Genomic DNA, 23,330 nt, shown 5'->3' with positions numbered 1-23,330 from the left:
TTTGAACAGACTGAGTTTGAACTACAGGTAAATTTTATTTTTTATTATTTTGCTTTTTTCAGATAAGGTTTCTCTGTAACATTGGATTCCCTGTTGGAACTCCGTAGACCAGGCTGGCCTGAAACGGCACAGAGATCCACCTGCCTCTGCCTCCCAAGTGCTGGGATAAAAGGTGTGTGCCACCACTGCCTGACTATGAGGTGCTCTTTAAAACGGTGTTTATCCTGGAATTCCTGCCCACCAGATGCACAGATCTTGCTGCTTCTGGGATTAAGTTAGGTATGTGCCACTACATCAAGGTTTTTTTTTTTTTTTTTTTTTTTTTTTTTCCTGGGTGGGGTGGAGGGATGGTACAGGTTGACCTGACTTCTTCTTGGGTTTTAACTCTTACCGGTGTGACAATATTTGGCTACATTTTTAAACTTGGTGCTGCCTGTGCATGTTTACTATCCATGTCATAGGTCATTTGCCAAACATGTTGGTTCCTGTGCTTAGTGGCAGGCTCCTTCACAAGTTTCTGCCCTTAACCATTAGTATACTGATGCCTGGAGCTAGCATGGCTATAAGATAAGCTCTCCTGCAGTTACAGGAAGTCAAACCTGCCTTCCCTCAAATCTGTCTCCCTTTGCCAATTGCTTTTAGCCTGGGCTTCCCTGTTTATCTCTGCCTGGTCTTCAGTGACCTGCCTTCATCTCATAAAGCATTAGCCACCATGCACAGTCCTTGTAAACATTTTTTTCATCCCTGACGTTAGTTAACCATTGGCATGCAGTCTATATAGCTCCTAAGGACAGAAGAGAGTCCTGGGTTTCATGCATGCTAGCAAGGCAGTGTATCTTGAAGCTGATCTAGATGTGCAGCCCATTCCACTTAAGCCTCATTTGTGTGGGTAGAAGATACAAACAATCCTGGGTCTTACTTCATCTAAGGCCTCTGCAACCTTGCACCTACAGCCCCAGCCCACTTTGGATCTTTTGTGTTTCTGTTCTAGTTGGCACATGAAGTAGAAAAATAGATGAAAATAACATGTATTGACTGGGACACCTAGCCAGGGAAGTGTGGGCCACCCGTCCATATATCTGCAAGGATTATGGGTTATTGCTTGCTAGTTCTTGAATAGCCTCAGGAAAGTTTGTACTGTATACAAATATTTGTGGGTCTACAGAGCAAGTTCAGGTTAGCCAAGGCTACACAAAAACCTTGTCTCTAACAACCCCCACCATCTCCAAGTAAGTGGAGTAAGTGCCCTTTTTAACCTGTAGTTTCAGACTGCGGCCAGTAGATGGGAGTCTTGGCCCAGTGAGCAGCTGAAAAATCCAGTATGCCAAATTCTGTGTCTCCCTGTTCTCTTATTACTGGCTTTAAAATTCTTGACCAGCCATTCCCCATGCTAAAATGATCTGCATGGAGTTCACATCAAATCCAAAGAGCTCCTGAAAGCTTGAGTGTTTATGGCTCAAGCACAGCAAACATTTCCCTCAACCTGCACTTTCTGGGCCTCCAGCCCCAAGACAGGAGCCCCCTCTGGTTTCTGATTCCCAGGATGACCTTGAGTTCCTAATCCTCTTGACTACACCCATCTGGCAGAGGCTGGTCCTTAATCCCAGCACTTGGGAGGCAAATGCAGGAGGATGGAATGAGTTCTACGACAGCCTGGTGTACAAAGTTGTCAGGGCCCATAAAGATGGCTCTGCTTCATCTTTGCTTAAGGTCAGAGCATTAAAACTGTCCTGAGTCTTCCAAGGTTAAAGTCATGAGGCCTAAAGGTCTAAGGCCTGGCTGGTTTATTGTAGGATGCTCGATCTTGGTAGTGGATATCTTCTCTAAATGGCAGACTTTGTCTGAGGTATGGTTACCCTTGACCCTCAAGGTCAGATAAGGAGCAGTTGAGTCTAGGGTGTGGTTGCCAAATGTTTGGAGAATTAAGGTAGAAAGTCTGTTTTTTTTTTTTTTTTTTTTTTTTTCCTTACACACGATAAAGAAGTCTTTTGCCATGTACCCCTTTTTGGATGGGGTATATAATGCCGAAGAACAAACTTGGGGTGTCCAGTAGATTGCACTCCTGACTTTATCCTGGTCATTGTCTTTTTCTTAAGGTGTCTTCACCTGCCCTTTCTCAATCCACATTCACCCTCTCCAGTAGGAAGCAGGCAAGTCTGCTGGATCCAACTGAAGCCCCACAAGGATGGGTTACAACACAAAGTGATTTCCAGCACAGGCATGACTATCACCCTGAGAAACTAAACACACAAAGTTCTGTCTCTCAGCCGCTGGATCCCAGCTGTCTGAGGGAATAAAGGTCCTGGGGGGCCTCCATTCTGATGCCCCAGCTCAGCTCAGCACCCAATATCCAAGTATGGTTTTGTGAGTCGAAGTGCTGCCAGCCTCCTGTGGGTCATTTTGTTCAGGTCCATTCCAAACAGCCTGGGGACAAAGCATGGGACTCTTCACTATGGTGAGAAAAAAGGCAGCATCCTGACACCCTGTCTCTAATCCTTGGGCCTGTATGGAGTGAGTGCTTCCTGCTCTGGCACAGGGTCAGGGTTCACACACAACCATTTTTTAAGTCCAGTTCCAAGAGATCCGTGTCCTTTTCTGGCCAATATCACCAGAATGCAGGTGTTCACCATACATAACATAAGCATAACTAATCATGAAAATCTCTCTTGCTCTGTTGGTTTTGTTTCATGCTTTGGTTTTTTTTTTTTTTTTGTCCAAGACAGGGTTTCCCTGTGTGGCTCTGTGGAAACTGTCCTGGAACTCCCTCTTGTATTCCAGGCTGGCCTTGAACTCAGAGATCCACCTGCCTCTGCCTCCCAAGTGCTGCTGGGATTAAAGGCGTGAGCCACCACTGCCCCTGGCTTGTTCGGGTTTTTTGTTTTTTGTAGGTTTACTTAGCTTGTTTTTGATAGGATTTCTCTGTAGCCAGGCTGTCCCGAGTCCAGCTCTATAGAGCAGGCTGGCCTGTAAGTTGCAGAAACATGCCTGCCTCTGCCTCTGGAGTATTGCATTAAAGACATCACCAACACATAGCAACAATGCAAAGATTTCTTTATGTACCATGGTGGATTTTGCCTGCATGAGGATGCCAGATCTATTGGAACAGGAGTTACAGCCAGTTGGGAAGTGACATGCTAGTGATGAGCAATGAACCCAGGTCCTTTGGAAGAATAGCCAGTATTCTCAACCACCGAGCCACCTCTCCATATTCCTCACACCCAATTTTCTGTTTGCCTTGTTGCAGACAAGGTATCTTGGCAGCCTTGCCTGGCCTGGAATTGTTGGATCACATATGTTTCCAACCACTCTGGGCTCCTTACTCCCAACCTCATCTGTCTAAACTGTTGGACTTCTGGGAGCTGGAATTACAGGGGGATGTGGCCCCCTGCTGCTGTTACTGGGAATTGAACTCAGGTCCTCTCTGTAAGATCACTTGGTGCTTTTTAACTATGGAGCTGTCTCTCCAGAATTACTCATTGAGTGTTTAATACATCTCAATTATTTAGTGGTCCTACCCCCAAATCTGAGACCAGCCTTCCCGAATCCCCCATTCTCCCCAAGAAATCAGGGTCCACTCCTCACCACAGGACTCGAAGTTTGCAGCCTGGATGTCTCAACCTCCTGCACAGCAGCCGGACACCTGTGTCCCCCAGAGTATTGTTGGTCACATAAAGCTCAGTCAGCGTCTGGTTGGATCCCAGGATGGAAGAAAGCTCCTCACCTGCTTTAGCTGTGAGGCCACAGCTGTCCAACCTGCAGAGGACAAGCTGAGGTGGATGTGGTGGTCTTTTCAGGGAGTTGCACTGATGATTTTACAGGTGACAGGATTTAAAGGAGACAGTCATGAGCCCATCCAGTGGTTGCTGGACACCTCCTTAGAGACTGGTGTAGTAGCCCTCGGCAAATAGTCTCCCTGCCATGGTCACACAGCCAACCCTGATTAGTTTGACTTGTTTACCAGAGGCAGCTGGATCTCTATGTTCCAGGCTCCCTGTGAGTCCTAAGACAATCAGGGCTACACAGAATAACTAACCATTTGGGGTGCAGGGAGGAGTTGGGGACAGAAAATAATACAAGTTACAGTAATGTGACTGGATCCCCTTTGTGGATAAAGCCAAGGGTCATTGACTGCTTTCTGAGGTTAATTGTTCGTCAGTTTTAACCTGGGGCCAAATTGGCCTGGAACAGTAGAGTTAGGGATGGCTCCAGCCCTCAGGGCTTCTGTCCCTAGAGAACACATCTCTAAACAATGAGTCCAATGCCTGCAGCTTGGTAAGGATGTGGGTTTGGAAGGCTAGACATGGTGGCTGATACTGTCTTCCCCAGCAGAGGGAGGCAGGTTTCTGTGTTCAATGCCAACCTGGGCTACAGAGTGAGTTCCAGGTTAGGGCAGGATACATAGAGAAACCTCTCTGGGGATAAGGGAGGAAGGGGACATGTGGATAGGGACATGTAGCTCTGTGTTGAAGCAAGTTCAGTCTGAGTTTGTAGCAAGGATATTAACAGGTTATAGAATCCCCAGATCACATAAGCAGGGGCTGGAGAGATGGCTCAGTGGTTAAGGCTGCTCTTCTAGAGGAGCCAAGTTTGGTTTTCTGCACCCAGTTGGTTTACAACGTCCTGTAACAGATAGTCCTGGACATCTGATGCCATCTTCTGTCCTCAGGCTGATGCAGACACACAGGGGAATGGAAAATGCCCAATGAAGCCATGCCTGAAGATGGTTCTTTTAGTTACACAAATTAATAAACGCCTTTCCCCCCATGAAGCTTCTAAACACCCCCAAAATTGTTACCTCTCGTGTGTGAGAGATGGGGGATGCTTTATGGAGGATGGGGGTTCTTTTCTGTCTCAACTGATACGGGGAACCATGGCAGAAGTGGTTAGCATGGTAGCCTAGCTGGAGCAGGACCTGAGACCATTTTCTTTGGTTTCTCTAACTTTTGGAGCCTGTCCTGAAACTTGCTGTGTAGATCAGGCTGGCATGGAATTCAGATTCTCCTGCCTCTGCCTTCCGGGTGCTGGGGTTAAGGGCTCAAGCCATTACTCTGTGGCTCAGCTAAGTTGATGTGTTCCCTGCTCCCTGCATTTACAATAAGAACAGCCAGCTTTTTTTTTTTTAAAGTATCATCTCTGATATCCCAGGCTGGCCTGATACTAAAGCTGAGGTAGGCCTGAGTTTCCCCCTCTTCCTAAGGGAAACACTCACCACAGCTTCTGGAGTCTGCAGGCTGGGTGCTGCAGCCCTTCCCCCAGCAGCCGCAGGCCCCTGTCTCCTACATCATTGAAACTCAGGTCCAGTTCTCGAAGGCAAGAGTTGACTTGGAGCACACGGGCAATCCCTGCGCATGAGTCTGAGCCCATCCGGCAAATGCCCAACCTAGAGGAAGGGATGGCCAAGCTGAGTTTGCCCCATGTCTTTCGATCATGTCACTGGAGCTGGGTTCAAATGCCAAAATTGTATGCTGGGTGCAGGGGTGTGGCTTTGCCAACCTTTGAGATAGAAAAGAGAAGGCAGAGGAAGACAGGACAGAAAGCAAGGGCCAGGCGGCTCACAACTGGCTTAACTTCAGCCTAGGGCAACCTAAATTTGTCTTCTGAACCCTATCCGTACCAGGCATGCACTTGGTCAAAAGCATACACGCAGGCAAAAAGCCAGCACTTGGGAGGCAGAGGCAGGCAGATCTGAGTTGGAGGCTGGCTTGGCCTACAGAGCTAGTTACACAGGGCGGTTGCACAGAGAAACCCTGTTGAAAAACCAAGGGGGTTGGGGAGGGGAGGTGGCGGTTGGATGGAATCTGCTTACCATACAGAAAGTACTAGGCGCCGTCCTGATCATTGGGCGCATGTGTGTTGAAGGTTGTCCTGAGCTACATAGTAAGTTTGAGGTCAGCCTGGGCTACATGAAAACTCGGTCTCAAAAAAAGGATGGGATCATGTTGCTGGAATGGTGGCTCAGTGTTTAAGGTTAAGGTTCATTATATCGAGAACCTCAGTTCCTTTCTCGGTACCCTTGTTAGGGAGCACATGACACAGGATGTGAGACCTTTCTTTGGGCACAAACATGCACATACACTCACACAGGCACATGCACATGAATAAAAATCTGTATTTTATTAAAGATTATCTCCCCCCTTTTTGTGTGAGTGTGGTTTTTCAACATGTATTCTGTGTAGCCCGCCCTCCCCAGTGCTGTGATTAAATGTGTCCTACAGGGTTTCCTCTTTTTTTAATTTATAAATTCGTTTTTGGTTTTTGTGAACCTGACCTGCAACTTGCTCGGTAGACTAGGCTGGCCTCAAACTCAGAGATCCACCTGCCTCTGCCTCCCAAGTGCTGGGACTAAAGGTCTGCACCACCAATGCCCAGCTTCCTTTTTTTTTTTTTAAACAACTTATTTTCATTCCATGTGCAGTTTGTGTTCTGCCTGTGTGTATGTCTGTGTGAAGGTGTTGGATCCCTTGAAAGGGGAGTTGCTGGCAGTTATAAGCTCCCATGTGGGTGCTGGGAATTGAACCCAGGTCCTGTGGAAGAGTATCCTTGATGGTTAGTTGATGCAGGAGCCGGTATCCCAGGCCTAATAGGTCTGTACTGTATAAAAGCAGCTGGCAGAGCAAGTCACAGGGAACCAGCTAGTAAGGAGCATTCTGTATGTTTTTTTCTGCTTCAAGCTTCTGCCTTGGTTTCCCTCCGTGAATGACAAACTATAACCTGTAGGGTAAAATAAGCCCTTGCCTTGTAGAGTCGCCTTTCGTCATGCCGGTTATCACAGTAACAGAAAGCCAACTAAAACAGAGGGTACACTTTGGTTAGTGGTATTTGTTCTGCGACCTGAAATTTTAATGTCTCTTATAGATCTCCCTGTATATATGTGTGTTTACATGCTAGCAGAGGGCACCAGATATCATCATAGATGGTTGGTTGTGAAAGCCACCATGTGGTTGCTAGGAATTAAACTCTCAACCTCTGGAAAAGCAGCCAGTGCTCTTAGCCGTTGAGCCATCTCTCCAGCACCTCTTCTGGAAATTAAATGTACAGCAGAACAGAAAGGCAATTTCAGGGGTGTGGGTGTGCCAGGAAATCTTGACAGCAAGATTCTGTAGCTAGAGCTGCTGGGGGAAATGGGAGGCCCCGTGGCCTCCGTGGAAGAGAAGACAGGGTAAGCATGCTGATTGGAAGCCCCACTCACCGGAGGGTCTGGAGCTTGCAATCTGGGTGCTTGAGGCCCTCACACAGCAGAAGCACCCCAGGATCCCCAAGGTCATTCAGGCCCAGGTCTAGCTCCATCAGGGTCTGGTTCATGCTGAGGCTGGAGGCTAGACCTTCACAGGCAGCCTGTCCGAAGTGGCAGATCTTCAGCCTGTATAAAAGCCAGCTCAGTAAGCATGATGGTGGGGGTGGTTTTCCTGGGGACATTGAATCTATCCTCAGTCCCCTGTCTTCAGAGTTCAGTGTTCTCAGGAAGCTGTATAGCACACACCTTTGATACCCACAAGCACCTGGAAGACCTCTAATGGTGGATGTTCCATTAGAAAGTAGTCTGGGTATAGTAAGCCAGGGGCTGTGGGTGTGGCTCAGTAGTAGGGTTCTTGCCTGGTGTGAGCAAGGTCCCTGGGTTCGATTCTCAGCATCCCCCACTCCTCAAACATCAAGAACACAAAAGCAAAAAAACTTCAAGGCCTGGCAATGGTGGCAAACGCCTTTAACCCCAGCACTCTGGAGGCGGAGGCAGTCACATCTCTGTGAGTTCAAGACAAGTCTCATCTACAGAATATCCAGGACTACATGGGGAAACCCTATCTAAACATGAACAAACAAAAATCCTGTTCAAGATGCCTATATATTACACATATGTGATTACATATATACATCATTTTCAAGTTATACTTAAAGATTAGTTTGTGTGAGCTTGGCATAGTGGCACATACCTTTAATCCCAGCACTGAGGAGGCAGCAGGCTGATCTGAGTTCCAGGCCAACCTGGTCTTCATATTAAATTCCAGGTTAGTCACAGATGCACAATGAGACCCTGTCTCAACGAGTATTTTGTGGGATATACCTGTGTACATGCACAGCAATAAGAGCTCTTCAGCACTGAGCCATCCCTCCAGCCCCTTTTCTTGATGGCTAATTGATTCAGGAGACCATCGTGGGCATTGTTCCAGGTCAGCTTGCAAGCGTCTCTGCTTTCACAGTGTGGGCACCAGGCACTAAACTCAGGGTGTCAGGTCCCTTTCTTTACCCAATGAACCATCTCACTAGCCCCTACAGATGTGTTTTGGTAAGACTTAACTATTGGCTGAAACAAAAACAAGATTGGCATATGTCTCAAGCCTTTGGTTCTAGCAGTTGGGGGTTATATATGTGGAGATCATGTTTTTCCTTCCTCAGTAATGGTAGAACTTCCTCAGGGGGTTGAACTTTATCACCAGCTTTGATGGCCAATGCCTTTATCTGCTGTTTCGACATCTTTCTGACCCCTGCTATCAAATCCTTTCTCTCCCCCCCCCCCCAGAGGGCACCAGATATCATAGATGGCTGTGAGCCACCATGTGGTTGCTGGGAATTGAACTCAGGACCTTGGAAGAGCGGTCAGTGCTTTTAACCTCTGAGCATTTATTTGTGAGATGGGTGGCAGGCCTCCAAAGACTTAAAAAAAAAAAAAAGCTATATGCAACTCCAATTCCAGGGGATCCAGCACCCTCATACAACATAACATGCAGGCAAAACACCAATGCTCATGAAATAAAAAATACATAACATTTTAGACCGGTGGTGGTGGCGGCGGCCCACACCTTTACACTCAGCACTTGGGAAGCAGAGGCAGGTGGATCTCTTGAGTTTGAGGCCAGTCTGGTCTCCAGAGCTAGATCCAGGACAGCTAGGGCTGCTACACAGAGAAATCCTGTCCCGAAACACCAAAAAATCCAACCAAAGAAAACTACATATCATTTATGAAAGCTTTGCCTTCATGTATATCTGAGCACTATATATGCCTGTGCCTGTGGTAACCAAGAGTGTTGGATCCCCTGTGACTTTACAGTCATGACCGCCATGTGGGTGCTGGGAACTGAACCAAGGTCCTCTTGTAAGAATAACAAGTGCTCTTAACCACTAAGCCATTTCTCTAGTTCCCTTTTACTTCACGTTTAAGTGAGCCTCTAAGAACAGGCAGTGGTGGTTACACACCTTTAATCTCAACACTCTGGGAGGCAGAGGCAGGCAGATATCTGAGTTCGAGGCCAGCCTGGTCTATAGAGTGAGTTCTAGGACAGTCAGGGTGGTTACACAGAAAACACACAAAAAGATGCTAAGATACTGAAGAACTCCCTACTGGCAATATTCTTGTCTCAGCCTCCCAAATTCAGAGGCATTTCTACTTTGATTCCTATTGATTGACCCCGAGTCAGTCTGTGAAGAACTCACCATAAAGTGCGCAGCTTGCAGGCCGGGTGCCTCAGCCCTTGACACAACAACTTCAGTCCCAAATCCTCCAGGGGGTTTCCAGTCAGGTCCAGCTCCACCAGATGTGAGTTGTTGCAAAGAACAGAGGCAATCTGTCCACCAGCTGCAGCCTGTAACTGGCACTTTCTCAGCCTGGGAGACAATGAACAGGTTGCCGGGTCCTAACCTATACGTCCTGCCCTGTTAAGTCACCTAACATGAACCTAGTAGTCCTTTCTCTTTCCTACGTAGTTGGGTTTTGTTTATTGAGACAGGGTCTAAGGAGACGAGGCTGGTCTTGAACTCACAGAGATCCACCTCTGCCTCCCAAGAGCTGGGATTACAGGTGTGCATCACCACACCTGGCTTCAAATGACTTTCAAAGAAATCTATTGGGGCTGGGTGTGATCATGCAGCCCTTTAATCTCTGCACCCTGGAGGCAGAGGCACACATCTCTGAGTTCGAGGCCAGCATGGTCTATATAGCAAGTTCTAGGATAGCAACAGCTATATAGTCATACCTATCTCAAAAGACCAAAACCCCAACCCTGGTCGAAGGTGTTCCATGCTTGGAATCCCAGCACTCAGGAGGCAGAGGATCTCTGAGTTCAAGGCCAGCCTGGTCTATAAAGTGAGTTTTAGACTGTTAACACAGAGAAAACTTGTCTTGAAAAAGCTAATTAATTAAAACAAAAATAAAAAGATCAAGATCTAGGTTAAACAAAATCTATATACCTTTTTTTAGTGAAGCTTTTTTCAAGGCCAACCTATTCTACATAGCAAGTTTGAGGTTAGCCTGGCCTACATGAGACCCTGTCTTAATAAACAGAGCAGGGGTGGGTTGGGGGATGAGACACTGAATTCCAGTAATACAATTAACATGCTGGAGGAAAGGGAGCACTCACTGGATCATCTGCAGCCTACACCCCGGGTGCCGCAGCCCCTTGCAAAGCAGCTCCAGGCCTGGCACCCCAATGCTGTTGCCACTGAGGTCCAGCCTGATTAAATTCCTGTTGGCGATGAGAGCTGCTGCAAGATCCTGACAGGCTGATCCAGCGATCTGACACCGCTTCAGCCTGAGGTGAGAAGGGAGGCAGAAGCAAGTTATCTGGTAGCTGTTCTGGAATTCTCTGCTTACATTTAGGTCCCTGCCATTGTGTCTCTCTCCATTGTTTATCTGTGTAACACTGGCTGTCCTGGATGTAGCTCTGTAGACCAGGCTGGCCTCGAACTCAGAGATCCACCTGCCTCTGTCTTCTGAGTGCTGGGATTAAATTTGTGAGCCACTGTATGTGAGTAGTTTCTGCCTTTTATCTGACATGAAGTTTCTAGCTCAGTGGCAGAGCTCTCAAATTCTATACTCTGGACAAAAACCAAACAAACAAAAAACACCCAAAAAACAAAAACAACTAAAGAGGGCTGGAGAGATGGCTCACAGGTAAAGAGCACTGAAGTCCTGAGTTTCATTTCCAGGAACCACATAATCACATGGTGGTTCATAACCACTTATAATGAGATCTGGTGCCCTCTTCTGGTGTGCAGGGATACATGCAAACGGAATACTATATACACAATAAACCTAGAAAGGGAGGGAGATAAAGGAGGTGATGGCTGTTAAGGCTTGGAAGGTAATGGTGTAGTATGGTTTTTGTTGATTGAGTTGTTGTTCCAGGATAGCCAAGGCTACAGTGAGATTCTGTATTGAAAAACAAAATCATAAAAATGTTATGGGAGCTGGATAGATGGTGCAGTAGAGACCTGTGTTCTATTCCCAGCACTCAAGAAAAACAAATCTGGGTGTGGCTCAGTGGTAGAGCCCCTGCCTAGAATCCCCCAGTGAGAAGCTGGGAGTGTGGCTCAGTGGTAGAACCCCTGACTAGCACCTAGAAGGCAGAGGCAAGTGGATTCCAGCGTAATGCTCTGGCTTCAGTTTAAAAGCTTGTTCAAAATATAAGCTGTGGGACTGGAGAGAAGGCTCGGTGGTTATGAGCATATATGCAGAGGACCCGAGTTTGATTTCTAGTACTCATGTTAGGCAGCCCACAACAGCCTGTAACTCTAGTTTCACACGGTCTCATACCCCTCTGCCCTCATGTGCAGACATACATAAAACAATAACCATAATAAATATTTTAAAAAGGGCTATTTAAAGGCAGTGGTGGCACATATCTTTAATACCAGTGCTCAGGAGGCAGAGGTAGGCGGATCTGAGTTCAAAGCCAGCCTGGTGTACAAAATAAGTACCAGGACAACCAGGGCTACACAGAAAAACTGTCTTGATGAAAAATAAAAGTGGTGTGCTGATGATGACTCAGCAGGTACAAGCTGTGCAAGCCTGACAATGCACAATTTGATCGCTACAGCCCTCTCACAGGTAGAAGAAATGGCGGCCCCTGCATTGTTACATACCGGCACCGGAGCTGTGGCAAACAGATCCGACGTTCTGGGAGAGGGTGGAGGGGGCTCACCTCAGGTTCTGAAGCTTGCAGTTGGCATGTCTGAGGCCTTGGCAGAGCAGCCGCACGCCCCGGCTGCCCAAGGCATTGCGGTACAAGGCCAGCTCGATCAGGTTTGGATTGGTGCAGACGGCTGCTGAGAGGTATGCACCGTAGACGTCCGGAAGTGTGTTCCCCGCCTGTCTGTGTAAAGACCCATGTGCAGTTTAGTCCTCATAGTCATAGTCATTATGGTTGACACAAGGAAATTCATTTAACAGCTCAGGAAAGCACCTTAGGCTTTTATAGATAATTTCTTTCCTCTTTGCTGTTTTCAAGTTTATCTCAAACCCCGACAGTCTTAGATTATTCGTGTGTGCACACACACATTGGGAGAGGGGTGTCGGGTCTCCTGTAGCCCAGGCTGGCCCTGAATTTGTTGTGGCCATGAGGATGACCTTGAACTCCAGATTGCCTGTCCCTTAACTCCCAACTGGAGTACAGCCATGTGAGGTATCATGTTTGACTTTGGAGAGAATTCTTTTAGTTATCTATTATGTCTTCTTCCTAACTTTCTAGGTTTCTGTTTTGAGACAGGGCCTCACTGTGTAGCTCTGGCTGTCCTGGAACTCACTATGTAGATCAGGCTGCTCTCACCCTCACAGAGAACTATCTTCCTGCCTCTGCTGGGATTAAAGGCATGCGCCACCACCGCCTGCTGAAAGGTTTTTAATAACAGACTCTCCATATCATGAGCCCCAGTTTAGTATCAGTGAAAATTATTTAAGCGTAGAGCCAAGATCTTGCACTATTGGATCTTTTTCTTTGTTATAGGGAATCACCCTCATGTTTGGGGATCCACCTTGTATGGACCCACTGAGTATTTAGAGACCATCTATGTTTGGCAGGAACCACCTTGCCTATATGGGCCAAGTGAAAGCATCTCCCATTTGTTGCCACTAGGTGTCAGTAGTATCAACTGCTTTCCGGGTGTGACGACCAAAAACATTCCCACAAATTTCCTGGATGTCTGTCTGAGGGCCTGGGTGGGAGGCAACAAAATCTTTGACTGGTGGTCATGGTGACTCACACTTGAAATCCCAACACCAGGGAAACTGAGGCAGGAGGACTGACTGAGACCCTGTCAAACTAGCCGGACATTGTGGTGCATGCCTGTAATTTCAGCACTTGGGAGGGGGAGGCTGGAAGATCAGAGGTTCAGTATCATTTTTCTCTACATATTGAGTTGGAGACCAACTTGGGCTACATGACTGTCTCAAAAACAAAAGTAGGGTCAATGGGATAGCTCAGCATGTGAAATTAGTTGGCTACCCAAGTCTGACACTTGCTGGGGAGTGGTGGCGCACACCTTTGATGTGAGCACTCGGCAGGCAGATCTCTGAGTTTGAGACCAGCCCGGTTCTTGGGACAGCCTCCAAAGCTACAGTGAAGCCATGTCTCAAAAAACAAGCTAAAATAAAATAAGCCTGGCACTTGAATTTGAGTCCTCAGAATCCCACTTGGAGGCGGAGGCAGGGGGATCTCTTGAGTTGCAAGCCAGCCTGGTTTAGAGTGAATCCTAGGACTACTAGGGTTACACAGGGAAACCCTGTCTTGGGAAAAGGGTGAGGCAGGGACAAGGACAGAGAGACACACACGGCATGGACCACATGGCGACCATTGCTGCTTGACAAAGTTCTGCTGTCTTTTTGCTACTTAATGATTCTCACTGTGTTACAGAAGTCCCTTATGCCTTTTCCTTTGGGAATTTTGTGTGAACTTTGTTGTAGGATGAGAATATATACAGTGCCAGTCTCTTGCTTTTTTTTTGTTTTCTTGGAGACAGGGTTTCTCTGAGGCTTTGGAGCCTGTCCTGGAACTAGCTTTTGTAGACCAGGCTGGTCTCATAGAGATCTGCCTGCCTCTGCCTCCCAAGTGCTAGGATTAAAGTCATGCACCACCATTGCTAGGTTAGTGGCAATGTCTTTAAACAAAATAACTCTTTGGGGAGAATCCCCACCACTGTGGAACTATATATCCTGATAACTGTTAACTCTCAATACAGGACTCCCAAATCACACCAGGAATAGAGAAGTTTCTAATTGGGCATGCCTGGTCCCAGGGATGAAAAACACAATGCAGAGAAACAATGGGCCCAGATTTAGAGCCTGGGGTCACTTAGGGCATGAGTTCAGTTAATGAGTATAGACTAGTACCCAGCATTTGTAGCTTACTGGATGAATGGCAAGATCTGGTCTGCCCCGTAGGGAATAAATGCCATTAAGATGTTAGACTGGCTCGGTCCCCCTTTGCCATACTCAGGAGCACACATGGAAGGAATCAGGATGGTATGGTGAAATGGAAAAAGAGTCAGGACCTTCTCTTTGGGAGCTTAAGAGGGTAACAAGTCCATATTAAGAAGACTAAGGAACAAAGGAATGCAATTAGCGAACAGCTCAGTGCTTCTTGTGCTACAAAGTACAAACACTGCCTCATGCTGTTTGAAGAATGAAAGTTGCTAACTCCAGCAACACTTCGGGTTGGTTGTTTGTCTAGACTCAATGTCTGACACCTCCTGACCACGAAGGAAGAAGTGTAAAAGGCCTCCTGGTGTGGTTATAGAACCTTAGAGAACAGTAGGCATTTAGATTCTTGTTCAGCTTCCTGCTTTTTTGCTTCAGGGAAAATACTGTAATGACATTGAAGTCTGCTTTCAGTATTGCTTGTAGTTAAAGAATAATGCAATTATAAAGAATATAATAAGGTGTAGCCTGTTTCCAACAAACAGGCAACCATCCCGATTCACCCTTGGATCATGCCAGTCTCCTTCCCCGGCCAGCTCCACAGCTCTCGTCTTTGGGTCCTGAACCCTGTTGGAGCTGAGCTGGACTCTGCACACACACAGAGTTACACAGAGAGGCATACACGGAGACATAGACACACATATAAGTGGAAGACACACACACAGATACTGAAAATAAATAAAATTTAAGGGTTAGCAGGATGGCTCGGTGAGTAAAGGCACTTGCTACCAAGCCTCAAGACCTGAGTTCAATCCTTGAGACCCACATGGTTGAGGGAGAGAAGTGAGTCCCCACAAGTTGTCCTCTAGCCTGAACCCATATGCCATGACATTGCACCTACATACACCCATAAGTACAAAATAAGTGTAGTAAAAGTTTTAAAATGAAATAACGGAAAACCCCCAAATCACTGAGAAATGGATGGCTCAGTGCTTAAGAGCTCTTCCAGAGGACCTGACGTCAGGTTCTACTAGCACCTACTACATCAGCTCACAACTGCCTCTAACTCCAGTTCCAGGGGATCCAATGTCCTCCTCTGGCCTCTGTGAGCATGCACACTCATGCATATACCCACATTCAGACACACATAATTAAAAATAATATAAGGGCTGGTGAGGTGGCTCAGTGGATAAGAGGACTCACTGCTCTTCTACAGACCCAAGTTCAATTCCTAGCACCCACGTGCAATGGCTCATAATGGCTCATACTGACTCCAACTCTAGGGGATCTGATGTCCTTTTCTGGCTTCCTTGGGTACCTGCATACACATCATACACAAATGGGCCAGGCAGTGGTACCATATGCCTTTAATCCCAGCATCCCAGCACATAGGAGACAGAGGCAGGTAAACCTGGTCTACAGAGTGAGTTTCAGGACAGCCAAGGCTATACAGAAAAACCTAATTTTAAAAAAAAAAATGTATAAGAGATAAAAATCCTTTTATTTACTTTTATTTTTTGTGTATTATTTTCCCTGCATGTATGTCTGTGTGAGGGTATTAGATCCTGGGGTTGCAGACAGTTGTGAGCTGCTATGTGGGTGCTGGGAATTGAACCCAAGTGTTAACCACTGAGTCATGTCACCAGCCCTCTGAATGATTGATTTTTGTTGTTTGATTCAAGACAGGGTTTCAATATGTATCAACCCTGGCTGTCCTGGGACTCTGGAACTCTTTGTAGACCAGTGATGGGAGATGTTATTCTGTAAATGTTTCTCTTATTGGTTAATGAATAAAGCCCTATTGGCCAATAGGAAAGCAAGATAGGTGGGACTAGGAGATAAGGAGGATTGAGGAGAGGTAGGAGATTCAAGCTGTAGAGACTTGAGAGAGCAGAGGTCCAGACCCTCTCTCCGGTAAGATAAGACCACGTGGAAATACTTAGATTGGTAGAAATTGGTTAATATTTAAGACAGAGCTAGCCAATAAGAAAGGCTAGTAACTGGCCAACAGCTTTATATCTAATACAGTGTCTCTGTGTGTTATTTGGGACTGACTTGGCTGTGGGACCAGGCTGGTGGGAAAACTGCAAGTAACAGACCAGGCTGGCCTTGAACTCACAGAAGTCTGTCTCCCAAGAGCTGGGATTAAAGATGCTTAGCACCACGACTAATAAAACCTTAAAAAGGAAAACAAGCAAAATCAAAGTTCCTGCCCCTCCCCCCAGATCACTGATCAAGGGCATGCGATCAGAAACACTGTTCCCGAAGGATACTTACAAGTGTTCAGATGGTGCTCCGGAAGGTTCTGGCTGTGGCTGGTCCCGCTCTGCGCCTGCACTGTAGGCACTCCCGTACAAATGGAGCACCACCGCGCTCCTGCAGTACCTCACGCAAAATGAGCATACAATGTGCTCCATCTTGGTTGCGATGTTGCCGACCACAACCACTTGGAAGTGGCTCAGGGCCCGCTGGATGAAGTCTTCCTCTTGAACCTCATACAGGCAGCTGAGGAGTTCCAGGGAGCCTCGCTGCAGGGTGGATCCTTCGCTACGAGCCTTGTCTCCGATCCAAGCTAACACTTCCTCCTTGACTTGGGGTGAGATGGTCCAGCCTAGATTCTTCTCCAGGTAACATCTCATCTCCTCGTTGAGGAGACCGAACAGGAAGCGGACGGTGAGCGCCAAGAAGTTCCTTTCTGAGAAGCCATACTCAGCCAGCGCTCTCCTCACTGTATCCCTGCCATGCAGGGCACAGTACATGGCTGCGAAGAATTCCTGGAAGCTCAGGTGGATGAAGCTGTAGAATTTCTCGCACTTGATGTCCTTCTGGAAGATGTTCACGTTGAGGAAGGTGGAGACGTCTGCTCCATCCAGGCTGTGTTTACCAAGGTCCTGCTCCTCAAATAGGATCTTCTGGTTCCAGAGGCCCTCTGCAGCCAGCGAGATCAGGCCTCTCTGACTGGCTGGGACCTTGAATGTTGGGGTCCCTGGCTTTGGCTGCATCAGACTCAGAAGGTAGAACATGTAAACCGCCGTGGTGGTCCTATATGTTTGTCTTAAAAGCTCCCCACTTTCCAGCTGCTGCTTGAAGCAGGTACAGACCACCCAGGACACCATGGGAACAAAACACATGGTAAAGAGGGGCTCATTGTCCATCATGAAGCTGAACACTTGGTTCGCTTGGCCAGTGTTATGGAAATACCTGTAGAAGTACTCTTTCCTCTCTGCCTCGGAGAAGCCCAGGATCTCCACGTGCCGGGGGTGTTCCAGCAAGCCACGTAGCTTCTCCAGGGCACTGGGTCGTGTGGTGATGAGCAAAGAGAGTTGGGGAAGAATCGACTTCCGAATCAGGCTGCCGAGGAGGAGTTCTGTGGGTCGTTTCTCCTCCCAACACAGGCACCAGGGACCCTGAGCATCATGGAAAGAAGGATGAAGCTCATCAAAGCCATCAATGATGAATAGGAGGCGGTTAGGAGCCCGGATGAGGTCCTGGAGGGGTGCGCCAGGCTCCGGCCAGCAGCTGGACATGAGGTCGCGTGCGCTGCATTGGACATGGCTTCTGTTCAACTCCCTGCAGCTGATATAGAAGACATAATCGAACCGGTCTTGGAAGAGCCTCCCGTCGGCCCAGTCCAACATCACTTTCTGGGCCAGCATGGACTTCCCCATTCCTGCTGCCCCTTGTAACACCACTGTGCCTGGTGGCTCAGGGCGCTCTTCGTCCGGCTCAAAGAGGGTCTCCATTTGAATAGGACTAGCCTGGTGGGCCCTGGCCCTGGCGTGTCCCCATCCTGTATCCAAGAGTTTCTGCTGGGCCCAGATAGGATTTGAATGCTCCTTTACTAAGAGAGGCCGTGTGTAACGGTGGCTCAAGTTGACACATTCTCCTAGTCGTGCATTGCGGTCTTCCATTAGTCGGAATTTCCTGCGAACATAGTCTTTGTAGGTTGCCTGAGGATCTAGTAGAGAGAAAGGAAAGCTCTGTAACATATCCATTAGCAAATTTGGGGAAAAGATTTTATTTATTTTTAATTTAGTTTAAGTTTTAGTTTTTTGTTTTTTTTCTAGACAGGTTTTCTCTGTAAAACAGCTCTGGTTGTCCTGGAAGTCGCAGATACTGGCCTGCCTCTGCTTTCCAAGTGCTGGGATTAAAACATGCACCACCACTGACTGGCCCAGTCTGCTTTTTCTCTTCCTTCCTTCCTTCCTTCCTTCCTTCCTTCCTTCCTTCGTTCCTTTCACCACAGCTTTGCCCTGTAGCTCAGGCTGGATTCTAATTTTTGTTGATTCCCCTACCTCAGGCTCCCCCACCCCCAAGCCCTGGGATTACTGGGGTAGGCCATCACCCCCAGATGTCATCAGCAATTTACAATGAATTCAGGGACTGGTGAGCATGGTCTAATGCCTACTTGTCCCAACAGGTCCTCAGAACGGTTGTTAGGAACAGTCTAACAACCTTCTCCCAGGAAGCCGAGGCATTCAGGTATAGCTGTGTGAGTACATCTGTTGTGCATCGACTGATTCTTCTGACTTAAATAGAGTGTTCCCCGAGAGAGGCTCACAAGACTCAAGTGATGGATTTCTCTGCCTTGAAACACTTATTCCTGGAGAGAGGCTCATAAAACCCCAGGAGCTAATGCCACTAGGATCAAGAAGTGCATGAAATTTATAAGGCTTGTAAAGCTGAGAAAGCCCCAAGGTTCACAAATAGAGACTAATTGCTGGAGAAGAGACTGTTCAGTGGAACTCCCTAGCAGTTGAGCAGGGGTGGGGTGGGGTGGGGCTTCAGGGTTCATGGAGTAGGGGTGGGGCTGGAGAGATGATCTAGCAGTTTGCAGGTGTATATTGCTCTTCCTGAAGACCTCGATATGAAGCTCAAACTGAGTGTAAACTTGCTATGACTCAGTCTCCCATCCCTGCAGCCCCCCAGACAAGGCTTCCCTGTGTAGCCTTGACTGTCCTAGAGCTCTGTGGATCAGGGTGGCCTCCAGAGATCCAGCAGCCTCTGCTTCCTGAGTGCTGGGATTAAAGATGTGTGCCACCACTGCCCAGCTCAATCTACCTGTTTTAGCCTGCTGAAAAAAAGAGATTACAGGTTTGAGCTCACTGCCTCTCTTCTTAGACTGTGACTCACTTGTGAGAGGTAGTTTGGTAGCTATCTCACATCCAGGAAGTGGCAAGTCTTAAAACTTAAGATAAGAACCTGTTAGAGGTAGGGAGTGAGGGTCAGGAGTTCAAGTCTAGCCTCAGCTACATGAGAGATTCCAAGCTAGAAAACAAACCAAAAGGCTGTATGACAAATGGCTGATGTAGAGAGGTTGATTGAATCAACAAAGTTGGGCCAAGAAGTCTCAGCCAGTGTAGGTGCTTGCCAACCTGAGTTCAATCCCCAGGACTCACATGGAACGGGAGAACTGATTCCTTCAAATTGTCCTCCAAGTTTCACGCATGCACCATGGCATACCCCTCATCCCCATGCAAACAAAGTAAGTTCCCTTGTCTTTTTAAAGGGACTGGAGAGGTGGTTCAGTGGTTAAGAACATTTGATGCTCTTGCAAAGGCCCCAGGTTTGGTTCCCAGCATCTATACCACAGCTCACAACCACCTAACACTCCAGTTCTAGGAGATCCAAGGCCGCCTTCTGGCTCATCGGGCATGAAGGTGGTGCCCATATAAACAGTCATGCATATTAAATAAAAACAAATAGATATTTTAAAAGTGTAAATGATTTTAAAAGAAGAAAGTCTTTGATGTATATCTACCACATAAACTCTGCAGCTCTTCACCTAGGACTCCTTGACATATACCAACATTAAATACTGTTTCTGGCTGGGTGCGGCGGCACACACCTTTAGTCCCAGCACTCAGGAGGCAGAGGCAGTTGAATCTCTCTGGCCTACATAGTTGAATTTTAGAACAGCCAGGGCTGTATAGAGAGGTACCATCAACACACACACACACATATATATGCATTTTTATTATACACATATTTTAATACATATATATCACATATGTATTTCCGATTCACCTGCCTTCTAACGAGTAGTTGCTTATGTGCAGCCAGTACACCCTCATATGTGCAGGGCTTGTAGCTCACCTTTCCTTAGCGCACTGGGAGAGACATCCAGAAGGCAAGCTGATTGGCTCTCAAGGGAGCATGGGTCATTATTCGGAGTGACTGGAAGAGACATTTTGGGAGGTCAGTTAGCACTCAGTATTCTCAGTATTGTATTATGTTTTATTCTTTCAAACCCAGGGCCTTGAGCATGCTGAGCAACGCTTCCCCCGACCCCCACCACCTACACCTCCAGGCCTGACACTGGCTTTTGCATCAAAATAGATGCCTCCTTTGTAATTCCTGCCCTCCCATGCCAGACAGTGAGCACTCACTCACCTCACTGTGCTGCAATAGAAATGGGCAGTCTGATGGTATGGAGAGAGCAACATGTGAGAAATAAACAGCATGGTTTCACACACTGAGTGAGGAGAGGAAGGTCCAAAGTCAAGTGAGGTGAAGAAACGGAATTGTGCCTAGGGTAAGATATTTTGGGGAGTAGCTAGGAAATAATTTTCTTTAGTGTGTGTGTGTGTGTGTGTGTGTGTGTGTGTGCATAGATTCTAGCTCTTAGGAAGTAGAGACAAAGTCTAGGATTTCAAGCCATCCTTGATTACATGGGGATTTCAAGGCCAGCCTGGAGCATACAAAAAGACACCATCTCAAACTTCCACACGTACAAATAAATAAATATAAATAAGCAAATCTTTTATATACATAAGCGATACTTTTCAGCTGGGCGTTGGTGGCGCATGCCTTTGATCCCAGCTCCGGGGAGGCAGAGGCAGGCAGATTTCTGTGAGTTTGATGCCAGCCTGGTCTATAGGAGCTAGTTCCAGGGCAGCCTCCAAAGCCACAGAGAAACCCTGTCTCGAAAAACCAAAAAAAAAAACAAAACAAAAGATACTTTTCTTCTTATGCAGGTATATAATTTAAGTCCCCCCCCTTTTTTTCTGAGACAGGGTCCCATTATGTAGCCTTGCTAGGCTGAACTTGCTATATAGACTAGGCTAATCTCGAACTCACAGAGGTCCATCTGCCTCTCTCAAGTAGACACCAACACACAACACACCTAGCTTGATATATTAATATATACATATATATATTACATTCATATTATATATTATATTTGTTTTTAAATTTTTGTGGGGGTGAGCTTGCATACCCCAGAGCATATGTGAAGGTCTGAAGATAACCTTGGAAAACTGATGGATTACAATACTATATTGTATTATAATATGTACATATATATTATATCATAATGTCTGTATAATGTAATATGATATATAATACATATTATAATCACAATGTGTATATATTATAATGTTATATTGTATAATATTAATAGATTTATTTTATTTAGATATCAGAAAGAAAAAAATTGCATGTTCTCCCTCATAAGTGGGTCCTAGTCCATAATGTATGCATGCATGCATGCATGCATGCATGTGTGTATGTGTGTGTGTGTGTGTGTGTGTGTTTGCTCGCACAGCTGTAAGTATGGGAATAATAGTATAACATAGAATATCTCAGAGATCAAGAGCGGTTAGTATTAGATGATGGGGAAGGTCAGAATGCAAGCAAAGTCCCCAGTGCTGGGACTAAAGGCAAGCGCTACCATTGCCTGGCCATACATATTTTTTAAAAAGACATCAAAGTAAGAAGAGGACTATTTGGGAGAAGAAGGGATCAGCAAGAGTGGGAAGGAGCCCAGCGTTGGTGCATGCCTTTAATCCCAGCACTGGGGAGGCAGAGGCAGAGGCAGGAGGATCTCTGTGAGTTCAGGGCCAGCCTGGTCTACAGAGCGAGTTCTAGGACAGGCTCCAAAGCAGCAATACAGAGAAACCCTGTCTCGAGGAAGAAAGAGAGAGAGAGAGAGAGAGAGAGAGAGAGAGAGAGAGAGAGAGAGAGAGAATAGAGTATAGAGTAATAAGGGGTGAGTGTGAACAAAGTACATCATGTACACGTATGAAAATGTCATGACAGGGTGGTGGTGGCAGAGGGAGGTAAATTTCTGGGAGTTCCAGGATATTCAGAGCTGCAACACAGAAATTCTGTCTTGAAAAGGAAGGAAGGACGAACATATCATGATTACAGTCAGAGACAAGGCCAAGCCTGAGGACCTGAATTTGACCCTGGGACCCACTTGGTAGAAAGAGACAACAGATTTTTGCCAATTGTCACATGCACACACGCACACACACATGCAGCACGCAAGCACACAGAAGAAAGAAGAGGGGCTCTGTGAGCAGAAGTCAGCCTGGCTGAAATCTGAATCCAGTTCGCAGACATTGTAAAGCTAAGAGAATGGATGTGTTCCAGGCTGGGCTCTCCCTCCGTCTCCTTACCCTTCACCAGGTCTTCTCTCTGTCCTCGCTCCCACAGGTCCTTCCTGTGGATCCTCTCAAAGGTGCTGAGAGCCAGCAGCCAAGCCTCCTTTGTCCCCATGTGGGCCACCATCAGCTGGGCCATGTCCAGAGGACCGGCCATCTCCATTCGTCCCCAGGGGATCTTGTCCTGGCCCAGTTCCTCGGCAGTGCCCACGTATAATTTGAATTTCTTCAGTTCCCCAGCCTCGAGTTCTTCCAGGTAGGTGGACAGTCGACAGAGGACATCCCTAGCTGTAGCTGACAACATGGGGGCACAGTAGTGGGGTCGGATGCTCTAGCGTGTCCCTGAAGGGGGAATGGATGCTGTAGCATGCTGCTACTGCCCCGTTGACAGGCAGAAGAGAGTGAGGTGGTATGGGGATGAGATGAGACAGCGGCAAGATCTTTCAAGAAATCACACTCGCTTCTCGGATGCCTGCCCCTCTCAACAATAGTGTTCATTCGCTCTGAAGAAGGGGAAGCTGGTATGAGGTAATCCCAGTGGCCCTTGACTGTAAGCACAATGTATGTTGAGCAAGCTTTTGCTCTGTTTTCCTGGCTTCCCTGACAAGGCAGCCACTCTCCTGTCTTTCCTCTTGCATTCCTCACTCAGGCAAGGCGTGTGAAGACTTCCTTGGCCTCTTCCAGGGATATATGTATCAAGAACCTTGTAGCCCGGCGTGGTGGCGTGCTCCTTTAATCCCAGCACTTTGGAGGCAGAGGCAGGTGGATCTTTGTGAGGCTGACGCCAGCCTGGTATACAAATCAAGTTCCAGGAAAGCCAG

At 47.1% G+C, this 23,330-nt stretch overlaps 1 protein-coding gene across 1 annotated transcript; it reads right to left on the bottom strand.

The window, feature by feature from the left end:
- Positions 1-335: 335 nt before the first annotated feature.
- Positions 336-22,910, bottom strand: Nlrp12 (NLR family pyrin domain containing 12). Its single transcript, XM_051207467.1, has 10 exons — positions 22,525-22,910; positions 20,219-20,299; positions 16,400-18,080; positions 11,913-12,083; positions 10,350-10,520; positions 9,427-9,597; positions 7,190-7,360; positions 5,210-5,380; positions 3,583-3,753; positions 336-2,424 (listed from the first exon to the last, which is right to left on the bottom strand). The coding sequence occupies exons 1-10, from the start codon at positions 22,811-22,813 to the stop codon at positions 2,337-2,339; spliced, it is 3,165 nt and encodes a 1,054-aa protein (XP_051063424.1). The 5' UTR covers positions 22,814-22,910; the 3' UTR covers positions 336-2,336.
- Positions 22,911-23,330: the final 420 nt, after the last annotated feature.

Source organism: Phodopus roborovskii, unplaced genomic scaffold (genome assembly GCF_943737965.1).
Source record: "Phodopus roborovskii unplaced genomic scaffold, PHOROB, whole genome shotgun sequence".
NCBI classification, from domain to species: Eukaryota; Metazoa; Chordata; class Mammalia; order Rodentia; family Cricetidae; genus Phodopus; species Phodopus roborovskii.
This window is presented reverse-complemented; position numbering and strand designations above follow the sequence as displayed.